This window comes from Leopardus geoffroyi, chromosome E1 (assembly GCF_018350155.1).
Source record: "Leopardus geoffroyi isolate Oge1 chromosome E1, O.geoffroyi_Oge1_pat1.0, whole genome shotgun sequence".
Lineage (NCBI taxonomy): Eukaryota > Metazoa > Chordata > Mammalia > Carnivora > Felidae > Leopardus > Leopardus geoffroyi.
The window spans coordinates 34854206-34867315 of record NC_059330.1 but is presented as its reverse complement, the minus strand read 5'-3'; the positions used below and the strand labels follow the sequence as shown (position 1 = coordinate 34867315).

General features: G+C 46.0%; 1 protein-coding gene across 1 annotated transcript; it reads right to left on the bottom strand.

Annotated features, from left to right (window-relative positions):
* Positions 1-4341: 4341 nt before the first annotated feature.
* ANKRD40CL (ANKRD40 C-terminal like) lies at positions 4342-10201 on the bottom strand. Its single transcript, XM_045487233.1, is given in 4 exon segments — positions 4342-4356; positions 6490-6816; positions 7632-7804; positions 10198-10201. Coding segments are annotated over 4 exon segments (519 nt in total).
* Between the last annotated feature and the right edge of the window lie 2909 nt (positions 10202-13110).

Genomic DNA, 13110 nt, shown 5'->3' with positions numbered 1-13110 from the left:
GGGTGGTTATGAATAAATTTGAATTTTGCTTTTAATAGCAAAGATGTACAGTGAACTAGAATATATTTTTACATCCCTGAGAGATTCCTTTAGTAGTAGAAAATTCAAAATAGCCTTCTGATGAACACTATCTTCTTCTAGCTATGAAATAATGATGTAGAAGACTATTCAAGAACTTTTAACTAGCTTTTGGTCTTTGTTTTAAATCCTGTGTCAAGATTTCTTTTAACCTGGTCTTGTCAGATTACAGATGTATTCAGTTCTGTGTATGGGGTGTGTAGTACACATAATAAGGATTTATTCTTAAAAACCGAGGCTTAAGCAGGTGGTTCCCCCACCCCAGCTGATTCGGCAGCATGTTTCTATCTATAGCCGGCTTTGTCAACTGTGTAAACGTATTATCCGGCTACATATATCATAGCAGTTTTTTTGTGATTTATAATTTTCAAATATTGCTGTCAGTTTATAAGGTAGAGAAACCGGGTAACTGGGTTAGATGACGTACGCAAAGTCACGTGGCTCCATGTTGGCGGAGAGCTAGCTCATGGAACCTAGCCTCCGCCTTTTGGTCTGGTGCCTCACTGTTCTGCCACAGTATTCGTTCTGATAGGCTTAGTGAAGTATCACACAGTTTCCTAAAATACCCTCCACCAAGCTTTGGGAAATGATGAAGCTACCACTTCAGAGGTGCTTTGTGTGAGATCATGCCAGGGGCACAGAGCACTCCTGGCTCACTAGCTGATTTTGGAGGTATGGCAGCAGGTGAATGGGTTGGATATCTCTGACTTTGTCAGGACTAAGATAAGATGTGAAGCCATCTGATACAAAGTCAGCCCCTCCCAGGCACTGTTGGTGGAGTTTGACAAGGTTGCGGTCGTGAGAGCGAAGGACTTTGGAGTGCTAGTTCATCATATTCTGTTGCTCCGTCTCTGGAAAAACCATCCCGAAAAACCGAAAACAGTTTACTAAAGTATTAAGCTGCTAAAATTATTAAGGGATTTAAAATGCCAGACTTGTTCTTGCCTCTTCGAGAATCCATAGCTAAATTACTTTAATGAGGTACATACAGTAAATGAGTTCATGAAAAGTCTTCATCATCTTCATGATTCCATGGACACTTAGATGTGTTGATCACGATGGGAGTTATGTAGGATTTGAGGGAGAGGCCTGGCCCCTTAAGGTGTCCATGACTAAGGTCTGGTTTTAGTTGGAGATTTAGAAGTTGGGTTGCCCTCAACACCCAAATTTATCAGGCTCAAGAGGAAACTATTCTTGCTTAAATTCATAATCAAATAGAGAGGCTGTGTGCCAATTGAATTTACTGTAAGAAATACACGTTTCTGCCTTTAGGGCTAAACAGTTGTCAGTTGGTCAGTGTGTATTTTCTCTGTGAAGAGCCTTTAAGGGGAGCCAGATTTTACTACTCAGAAGATTACTTGATAAGATTGGAATTGGATGAGAGCAATCAGGGTTTTTCAACTTTTCATTTTGGAAAACTTAAGACCTACATAAAAGTAGAACAGTACAATCAGCCTTTATTAAAACTCACCACTAGTAAGACTCAGTGGCCAGTCTTAATTTTATATGTTTGTGCATGTGTGTATGTATCCCCTGCCTCCTATTACTTTCAGGCAAGTGTCAGACACACCATTTAATCTGTAAATAGTTCAGCATGTATTTCTAAAAGTTAAGAAACAAGTTCATTAATGAAAATAAACTGGATGAACTTTTAATTGGCCGGAGTCCTCAACTGTAGAACTGGTCTGGTAGCTTTCCGCTGTGTGTCTCGAAGGGACCATGTAATGAGTTTGCTGCTCTGGCATCCTCTTCTGTTTGATGTAGAAAGACAATGCGTCACCTCCCTTTTTGTTACATTTTTTCTTCAGATCACAAGATATTTACAGTTGACCCTGGAACAATGTGGGGAGATTAGGCATGCCAACCACCCCCACCCCCACCTCCTGTGTGGGTCAAATCCACATACATACTTGACTCCCCCAGAACTGCCAAAAGCCTGTTGACCAGAGCCTTACCTCCAACATAGTTGATGAACACACATTTTGTATGCATATTATATATTGTGTGCTTACAATAAAGTAAGCTCAAGGAACAGTGTTGAGAAAATCATAGGAGACCATGCATTTACCATGCTGTAAAAAAATCCCTGTACAAGTGGACCCATGCAGTTCACATTCGTGTTGTTCAAGGGTCAGCTGTATTTTTCATTTTGGATTAAAACCTATTTCTTGCCTTCTTGAGGTTGTAATAAACTAGTCCTATTTCGGCTTAAGTGTTTATCTCCTCTCCTTATACCGTCACACCTGCAGGCAGTCTGTCTACTTTTTCCATATATAGTTCGTGTCACAGAAGACACCTCATACATACAGGCTGTCAGCCACCTTCTGGTTAAAGTTTCTAGAGATGTTACAATGGAACAACTTAGGGTGGGAGTTTTTTGAGCTTGTGTCCGTTCCATGCTTCTAAAAATGCATTTTAGATGGGCTGTGTGAATATTTTTAAACATTATTCTAAAGTGCATGAAACAAAAGGAAAACACTTGAGAATTGTGTATTTTCTGTAGGATGGAACTTTGTTTAGGGCTGATTTTCGGGTTTGAGTTCCGACTGATTTTTTAGTTGTTTATGAAAGAACCCCAGGTGACTACTTTTTAAAAATTTTGTATTACAATTGTAATGCTTGTACATGGTTCAAAAAACAACATTAGAAGTGTTAGGTGATCTCTCTCCCCTTCTCCTGTCCTCCTGTTCCTTTTCAGGAACTACTGTTAAACAGTTACTCTTGCTGGAGGGAGGTGGGGGATATAAGCATATATGTATAGACCTTTTTTTATATATGAAAGTACACCATATGTTTTGAATCTTGCTGTTTTCACTCGTATATTTAGAAACATTGGAGATCTAGGAGACCACCCTTTTACGTTTTAAACATGTAGTTTTTCAAAGTACATTTCAAGTAAACCAAAGCAGAGACGTAAATGTGCTTTTCATTGTTGTATCAGATTTTTTAATTTCCTACTTTAAAAATGCAGTTTGAGAGTCCTTGATCTATTTCTTCCCCTCAGCCATCCCAAGTAGCTCAGTTGTCAACAGATTTAAGAATGTTTTAACAGCTTTGGGAAATAGTTTGGCATAAGGGTCCGTGCCCTAACTTCTCTTGTGGCTATTCCACTCCTAGATACATACCCTAGAGAAACTCTTACACATGTGTGTCAGGACATGGATGTGAAAATGTCATAACAGCATTGTTTGTAATAGGAAGAAAAGGAAAACCAAAACAAACTGGGAAGACCCCAAATGTCCTTCCGTCCACTGGATAAATACCGTGGCATATTCCTACCAATTCTGTGGGATTACACAGAAGTCCAGCTGAACTACAGCTACACGTGTGAACACAGATGAATCTCAGTGGTCAGAAAACAAGTTACAGAAGACTCCATCCGCCACAGTTCCACTTCTGTGAAGGTCAAAACCGAGCGGTTAAATTAAATCTGTGGGAAATGAAAGAAAAGCAAGGAAACGATTAACATGAAATTCACTGTTACCTATTGCGACGATGGAGGGAGACGAGACCACGGAGGGCAAGGAGCAGCCTTCAGAGGAACTGCTGACAGTGCTCTGTTGCGAGAGCTGGGTGGGTGGTTTCTTTTTTAAACTGTATGTTTATGTGCTTTTTGTATGTATGATATTTCTTAATAAAATCTAAATTTAAAGAATGGGAAAAGGTCTTGGTGTAGGTAGCGACTAATAAAACAGAATAAAAGCACACTGTATGTAATGAAGTTTACCCTCGTTTAATGACTGGCAGATGTAAAAGGTACGGTTTCTTGAGCACCAAATTTAGGGTCTTAATTGTAGTCCTTTAAAAGCTAGAAGCAGAGCGTAAGTGTATGTTTTCTCTGCGATCACTTATTTTTATCTTTCCATAATTTTCATTTGGGTGTCAGCCAGGGAGTTGCTACTTTTGTAGCTGTGCATTTCTTACACATTCATGCCCTTCCAGAAAGGGAACTTGTTGGGTGAAAAGAGCCATACTCCTGGCTTGTGGTCAGCACATCCTTCCCCTCTTCAAGCTAGAGTGTCGAATCAGAGGGGCTACTCCATTTCGGCCTTGTTCTACTCTTGGTAGGAGTCCCATGAAATGTTAGATGTTCGCTCTTCAAAAGGGAAGTAGTTGAAAGTAGGAATGTACCTGCAGGTACATGAAATTCACCTGTGCCAGCAGTGGACTTCTTACCCCCAACCATGGTCCCCAGGTGAGCCTTTAATCCCCTAGTGGGAGTTTAGGGCTTAGCCCTGAGTTTCTTCTGTGCATCCCTGAGTCCTAGTGCATCGGGTGCTGTTTTGACACCGTGGAAAGGTCTGTGAGCAAAATAGGAACACCACCTTCTCTGGGTGGAGTCTGTCAGGCCCTGTGAGCTGTGCAGGAAGGATTTCTGCGCTGAGGGGTGGAAGGGAGGTACAGCTGATTTACCAGTCACCTCATTGTAAATGAATGTAGGTTGTGAATGACTAAGAATTCTACATCGTTCTGTCTTGTTTTAACCCAAATGTGTTCTGGAACTTTTTAAGATAGTATCCTAGTATCGGATTCATTTCAACAACTTAAAAATCTTCAAATGACATCAAGTTGGCGTAAAAGTTGGTGGAATTGTAGCTTCCTCAGAAATTCGTTTTTGCAATCTCTGCACGAAATATAAATTATAATGAAAATTGCTCTTGAAGCTTCAAATGTTTATTCTCAATCTTCATCCTTAAGGCTATTCGTGTTTGTTACAGGAAGTCAGTTTTTGTAATGTTGTTTGGTGCAAACTGTTGATTGGAATGGATATTGAATTTGCTCAACAACCTGGTGATAATTCATTTGCTGCCCTTGTTGAATTACTGTAACCATGAGGCAACCTGTAGGTTCTGCTGTTAACATAGTGTCAGCTTTCCTCCTGACTGGCATTTTGTGATCGAATTCTACCATATTCACCTAAAAACACAAATGAAAGTCTCAGTTTCCCACAAAGGGTGATTTGGGACCATTAACAACCTAATCTGGAGCTCCTGCCCAAATTTTCCTTATTTTTTTAAAGTTTGTTTACTTTGTGAGAGCTTGTGTGCGTGCACGAGCAAGCTGGGAAGGGGCAGAGAGAGGGAGAGAATCCCAAGCAGGTTCTGCACTGTCAGTGGGGAGCCTGACACACAGGGCTCGGATCTCACAAACCGTGAGGTGATTGCCTTGAGCCGAGATCAAAAGACACTAAACTCACTGAGCCACCCAGGCACCCCACAGATTTTCCTTATTATTCAAAATAAATTGAGAATACCTGAGGGAGGTGGCACTTGGGGATGGACCCCTTGTCATCCTCCAGAATCCTGTGGCACTAGAACAGCGCTACATGGAATTGGCCCACGTTAGGGGCTGTGTGGTCTTTCAAAAAGACCTGTGACTTCTTCCCAGCTGAGATGCTCCCACCAAAGAGATCCATGGGTACTAAGCAAACTGCAGATTCAGGCCTCGTATACTCGTCTCATTTCTATGAATGGAATGGTACATCTGTACCCACGTGATTTAATAAGACTGCTCTTTGGACAGTTGGGTGTCTAGTGTGTGCCCTCCACCCTCCATCAGCCCTGAAGTATTGAGAATTTAGGAGATGAGGCCAATTTCATGTGCTGGGGAAGACAAGACATTGTGCTTGCCCAGAAGGAGCTATGGTATTGTATAGCTCAGTTCCATGGGGATTAGTGGCGACTTTGTAGCCCAGGAGTAACGGCTGAGAAAAGAAGTGACCATGTACAGTGTGTTAACGTGGGTAAATGGGGTCAAACAGCACCCGAGTGCTTCCAAAGTACTTCCAAAGTTCTCAACTAGGAGTTTGGGAGGGTTGACCCAGAAGGATTCTAGATAGTGTGGTGGAAAGGAGCTCAGCGTGGGATGGGATGACAGCCTATCTTGGAGCTAGTTGTCGGTAAGGGTGCCTGCCAACTTTGTTCTTTCCATCTGTTTAGTAAGAGTTCATTGCCGTGGGCTGTGCCTTGGCCGTTCTACAAGTTGTATGTTAAAAGTGGCCCCAAAGGTAGTTACTCAAGTCCTGCCATTTTATAGGCAAGTTTAAAAGTGTAAGTAGGAAATGATGGTATGACATGCTTTTAAAGATGGAGCATCAAGGGGGGCGGTGGCGCCGGACTGGCTCCGTCTGGAGCATGTGACTCTTGATCTCGGGGTTAGGAGTTCAACCTCCATGTTGGGTGTAGAGATTATTTAAAGATTAAACAACAACAGCAACAACACTGGTGGGACCAGTGTGCCAAGGGGGTCTTGGCTTTTCCAGGTCTATCAGCTTACCTTCCCCCCAACCCTTTTGTAGTGAACATGAACATGACCCTGGCCATTTGTCCTGACTGAACCTCAGTGGTACATACCTATGCCTGATCAGGATTGACCTACAACTCTACAAAATAAACTTGTGTTTATAGGTACCATTCTGCACAATTTTTTAATGGCTCTATTTGTCAGAGCACTTTGAAATTTTATCCCGGTCCAGAGAAGTTCAAGACAAGGGAACGATTTTCCAAAGTACCCACATGAAGTTGGCAAACCAGTACATGCACCCCAGACTGCATTGTTTATAAAACATAGACTCGAGTTGTTCATTTCTGGGATTTTCTGATAGGTTTGCAGCGTGGCTGTTGTTAAGCAGGGCTTCTCTGTCAGGGATGGTGCGTGTGCTACCAATTCAGAGCTTCCATTTTTCATTGAAACGAGTTTTATCTCCTGGAAGTCCTGTAGTCTTAAAATGTCTTTGTCCTTAATATGCAAAAGAGATTTTTACAGTTTATAAATACCATGTCAAATTATTAAGATGAAAAAGTCTTGATGGCCAGCGTCTTGGGTTCTTGTCTAAACTCAGGCAAGTTTCTGATTGGTTTCTCAGTCTATTCATGGTAAACTCAGCAGTTCAGAAGGTTTTTTTTCCCTCTCTTTGGTCTCTGTTGTAGGTTTCTAAGGGGACTATAGTCTCAAATTGATATTGCTGAAGAGAGAACTTCAGGCCAGGGCATTAAAAAAAAAAATCCAGAAAATATGATCTTCCTGCCAATTCTTTATACCGTTAGCCGAGACACCAGTGAGTACTGTTAAAGGTATTTTTAAAGCTTTAAAAAAAAATAATGCCCAGAGAAGTGAGATTTTTCTTCTGAAATAAAGAATTGAGACCTGTGTTTTGAATCTGATAAATCTATACAAATGCAAAACTATTTTGTGTCATGAGATTACAAAGGCTGACTGTTGCTAAGCAGGTAAGGGTGAGTTAGTATTTTCCTTACCAGGGATCATGTCACTTACTGTTAACCGGCCAGGTTTGCAGAGGTAGAAGGGGCCATATGCTTTGAACTGAGTCTTAAATATGGGCACTAAGTTATTCAGGCTGTTTTAAAGGGTTTATGAATTTAGGGGTGTAAGTCTGTAAAAAGCACCAGATTGAAAATGACCTAGCTCCTGTGTTTGGCTATCCTGTAGCCAGAATGTCCAGTGTGTTTTGTTTTCACATTAGGAATGCAAAAGGTAAAAGACTAGATTCACAGAACATTAATTTTGCCCACTTAGAACCTTGGAAACCCCACCTTTCTGAGCAGCGTGTTTGGTGGCCTTCTGATCTTCACTTGCTCTGGCTTAACCCCTCATTCACAGCAACTCACTTTTAGTAGATTTTGGTAACTCAGCTCTCCTCTGTTCAGTTCAACTTCAGTGAAGTCATTTTCTTTGGGCCTCTGAATTCTGACTTTAAGCACCAGCTCTAGATCACCCCCAAATTCATTTGTAAAAGAAAACCTAATTTAAAGCCTTTCAGTTGACATCGTCGGTGATTATAGCATAGGTAATCCCAAGAAAATAATGAATAGACACGGAGCTTTTATTGGTGTATATAAACTTGAAGTTATCTGAGGCTTTTCTTGGGATGCTGGACAAGCTCTGGGGTGTATGCCCCATTATACCCCCCAACAAGCTTGCAGTTTGAAGCCCGGCTAGGATTTAAAATATGCAACGAATATTTAAATGTGTCACCCTTGAGCAATCCACGGTGGGTGTTTGAACTTGCTGGTTATTTGGAAAGCTTGAAGGAAATGTTTAGCCCTGGGGTTCTGTATCCTTCAGAAGCCGTTGTGCCGAGGTGCAAATCATCCTGTGTGACTCCTACTGTACCCCCCTCCCCAGGACTTCAGGGTGACAGGCCCTGAGGTAGTTCTACCGCCATCTTTTTTGGAGACTGTGGTGTTGAGTCTCCAAACTTAGCTGTCCTTAAGAAGGAGTAGTTGACTGAAGGTGGAAGGACCCAAATGGAGTTTGGCTTTGCAACATGGTCTAGGGGCTGAGTCCTCACCTAGACAGGCGTCCTCAGGTGTGGCATCACCTGGGTCAGTTGGCAACCGGACTGGAGCCTTGTTCCTATTCACCTGGGAAAGAATTAGAACGTGTTGAACAGCAGCACTGTTTGGTGCTCTGCCAGATCCGCCAGTTGAACAGGGACAATGATGCCCCCTCTCCACTTCCTGCTCCGCAGTTCCGCCGCCTCCTCGACCGAGAAGCCAAGTCATGAGAAGGGCAGTAATTATGTTGAGACTTGAAGAGCAATTTTCCTTAATCACGGCCCAAATCATGAAGAGGCACCGAGACGCTATTTTTAAGTGGTATGTAATCTGGGGAAGAAAGACAATCTGGGTGCTCAACTCGAGCTCCTACTTAAATATTTTCGGCACTGAGTGCTTCGTGTCCCCGGTTCTCCAGCAGAGCTCTACAGCTAGAAGAGTCCCTTTCTCGGGCATTTTCTCAACCAGAGGGAAGGGGAAGGAATGAATGTTCCTTTCCAGGTGCCAAGGCCTTTCCCATTCTTAACGGTGTCCGTCCTGCACGTGGAGAGTCTGCACCACGCACGGTGCCCCACCCTGGGAGATGATTAGAACCACCGCCACAGAACCCCGGAGTGGTCTCTGCCCTAGAGTTTACAGACGAGCAGGAGAGAGGGAGAGGGAGAGGTAAATCAGGTGACCTCAGGTAAAGGTGAAATGTCAGTTGTGAGGGCCAGATACACAGCACGGAAGCACGGAAGGGGGTCAAGGAAGGTCTCCCTGAAGGCAAGGCCTTCGAGCTGACATCTGAGGGGTGAGTAGGCTTAACCAGATCCAGAGGGAAGAAGGGCCTTCCAGGGCTGGGAACAGCAGAAGGAACCTGTGTGGATGGAGTGGCGCTTTTGAGGAAAGACAGGCAATCCAACATGGCCACCGGGCAGAGCTCGTGGGGGGCAGTGGCCAGGTTGGGGGAGCCTGTGCCGTCCAACACGGGAGCCGTGAGTCCTGTGAAAGGGGATACGCTTATTTCATAAAAATACATAAAATAGGGGCGCCTGGGTGGCTCAGTCAGTTAAGCATCTGACTCTTGGCTTCCGCTCAGGTCACGATCTCACCACAGTTGGTGAGTTCGAGCCCCGCATTGGGCTCTGCACTGACAGCTTTGGAGCCTGCTTGGGATTCTCTGTCTCCTCTCTGCCCCTCCCCTGTTCTGTCTCTCTCTCTCTCTCTCTCTCTCTCTCTCTCAAAAATAAATACATAAACATTAAAAAACTAAAATACAACTTCAAAGACAGGAAAAGTGAAATATTTACTTTTCAATATTGGTTCTACGTTGAAATGATAATTTTGATATGCTGAGTGAAGTAAATATATTAAAATTAATTTCACCTGTCTTTACTTTCTTAAATGTGGCTGTTGGGAAATTTCTAATTATATGCGTGGTTTACATCATATTTTTACTGGACAGCACTGGTCTAGGTGAAAGATTTTGGTTTTTATTCTAGAACAGCACCCAGCCATTAGATAGTTCTCAGCCCAAGGTTGTCCTAATCAGATTTGCATTTTGGTGGTGGGGGGGTGGGGGGAACAAGACTCACTGTCCTCAAAAGAATCCTGTGGGGTGTTGACATCATTCCCATTTTCAGACGAGACATTTGAGGCCGACGGGTGAAGTAACTTGCTTCAGTTTGCTCCATGAGGAAATGGCAGGACCTGGATGTGAACAAGGCCAGCCCATCAGCGGAGCCCAGAGCGAATGGAAGATCCGCAAAACGGCTTCCCCAAAGCGGCACCCCCTACCAGATGGGCGACCCCCAAGCAATTGCGACCCCCCCGCCTGTACCCATCTGTACCTGGATGGGGGTAGGCGAGAGGTTCCGTCTCTTGCCTGCCTGTGGCCCTCAGAACATGCCCCTGCCTTGTCTGCCTCAACTCCCAACTCTTGCTGGAATCCCTGCCAGGGGCCGAAGGTGACAACGGAAACAGGACTCAGGTGGAGGTTATGCGGTGGGGGTGGGGGGGGGGTGGGGGGAAGGAGTGGGACCTCGCACCCCCGGGAGCCAAGGCTCCGAGCTCCCAACCCCCCAGCACATGCTCCACTGTCTCAGCTGACTTCACTTACCAGACGGACTGCAAGATAAAATTATTTCAAATGTCAAGCCAGTGACCACAGAGCATTGCATCCCAAGCATGGGGCCCTGCACGGCTGCTGGGATCACAGGCCCAAGAAGCCAGCCTTGCTTTGGACTCAAAAAGTATTCTTTCCACACGGCCCAAGGCCTCCCAACCTCCCCCAGGACAGCGGGATCTGTAGTGTCTTTGTCCTGCACTCTAAGCCACGGAGCCAGCCCCTCTCTCAGGAAGCCCCTCAGCGCTGGCGAGCCTGTCCGATTAAGAGACCCTGAACCGGGTCTCTCGAGGAGGTCAGAAAGCATGCCCTTCGAAGGCACGCAGATTTGGGTCTGAAGTTTTCCTCTGACGCAGCAGCAGTGGCTCATGAGACAAGTTACTTCACCTCTCCGAACTTTAGTTTTCTGATGGGATTCGTAATCTCTGCCTTCGAGAAGTTGCAAGGACCAAGGAAGAAGTGAGCGTCAGCGATTGCTGGCTGCTATTCCCCTTCGTCACAGCTATGGAAGCTTGCCTCCCCCTGCAAGGACCCTTGGTCTGCTTCCTTCGCTCCCGGCTTCACCAGTGGCAGAGCTGGCGAGGGCCACCGGCCCCTCCCAGATCCCTGAGGACTCCACGGGAAACAGGTCTTCTAGACTCACCTGCCGGCTTCTTCGTGTCCCACGATCGGGACATTTGGCCACGATTCATCAGATCGGTGTCCCCTCTGGCATGTGTGCACGAGCTCGCAACCACATAAGCACCTCCAAAAGCCCCAGTGCATCCGTCTGCAGGGCAACAAGCGTGTTGTGTCGCTGGCCTGGTGAGATGGGGCAGGGGGTTGCCATGTTATAGACGGGCCAAGTAAGACTCAGCGGTGTCGTAAGACTTGCACGGAATGATGTGAGTGAAGTTCGAGGCTCCCTCCTCTCTCAGGCTGTGTCCATCAGGTAACACCCGTAGGCTAATAGTGTTTGCCCAAGGGAATGCGGCCCTGGAAGGCTCGGCCCCCAGCCCCCAGCTAGACCCAGGCAGCGTTAGCCTTTCCTCTCTGGAAAAGGTTAGCAGCTACTACCTCAGGGGTAAGAAAAGCCAAACACTTAGGTTCTTGGATCGAACAGGCTTCTCGTCCTCCCCTGTTCCCTCCCCCATTTCGCCTCCCATCCTGTGAGGGAGGGAGACCAATCACGGCCCAAACCCCAGTGGGACACTCAAGAAAGCGGGAAGACCCCAGCCCACAGCTGGGAGACTCTGCCGTCAGCCATGATCCCAGATCTCTTGATTTCAAACATTAAATTGGAGGAGGCAAGGACTGGAGCAGGATGTTCGATGAAGGGTGGGTGGGGCTAGGCCAAGTCCCAGAAAGGGCTGCTGCCTCAAAGGGCTGCTGAGGATAGGAGCCCACAGGTCCAGGGACGACTCTCACATTTCATTTAACTCTCCAGGGACAGGGCATCAGAAGGCCGGAGGAAGCCAAGGAGATCATAGCTCACAGGTTCTCATCACCCAGGAAGCCTTAAAAACAGTGGGTGCCTGGGTCCCACCCTCTGAAGTGTCCAACATCATTGGTCTGGGGTGCCATCTGGGCCCTGGAATATTTAAGAGGTCCCTAAGCTGATTTTAATGTGTGGCCCCAGTTGAGAACTGCCGATTTGGTCAAACTGCTTAAGGGGCAGATGAGGGTAACGGAGACCCGAGGAAGTGCTCACTGATGGTCGCCTGGGCTGCTGGGCACAGGCCTGGGGCCAGCTCCGGGCCGCCGGGTCGCCAGCCCGACGCTGCCTCCCCTCGGCATGCGGTGGTGCCCTTTCTGCCAGGAATGGAGGAAGGTAGGGCTCCAGCAGAGAAGGAAGCAGCCTGAGAATGGGGAAGAGAATGCACTTTGGCCAGTCTGGCCACCAGGGTGTGGTCAACCATAAAAAGAACCATTCTTCGCCTCAGTCACCTGAGTGGGCGGGGGGCCTAGAGATGAGGAGGGGCTGGAGATAAAAAGGCTTGGGCTGAGGGAGAACCTCCATTCATTTCCATTCACAGCTCTGTCCATTCACTCACGCGCTCCCCATTCACGGATCCCTTCATTCACATATTCACGCAACAAGGCTCGCTTTTTCTTCTCATTTTCGGAGCTCTCTTTTTGGGTCCCTTTTCATGTATTTAACTTGTTTTCAATCAGAATGCTCTGGTTTCAACCGTCTAATGTTGCTCGAAATCAGGGCCATTAGCTAGGAAGAAGGCAAAGTGCCTGGTGGGGAGGGAGTCGCACAGGCCTTGGTGTGGGTCTTTTTCATTCATCATGCCGGGCACTCCGTGGCCCCTTTTATTTATGCCTTAGCTTTAGGGGCGCCTGGGTGGTTCAGTCGGTTAGGCGTCCAACCTTCGGCTCAGGTCATGATCTCACGGTTTGTGAGTTCGAGCCCCGCGTCGGGCTCTGTGCTAATAGCTCAGAGCCTGGACCCTGCCTGGGATTCTGTGTCTCCCTCTTTCTGCCCCTCCCCCTCTTGCCCTCGGTCTTCTCAAAAATAAATAAAACGTTAAAAAAGTGTATTTAAGGGGCACTTGTACCCCAATGTTTATAGCAGCACTTTCAACAATAGCCAAATTATGGAAAGAGCCTAAATGTCCATCAACTGACGAATGGATAAAGAAA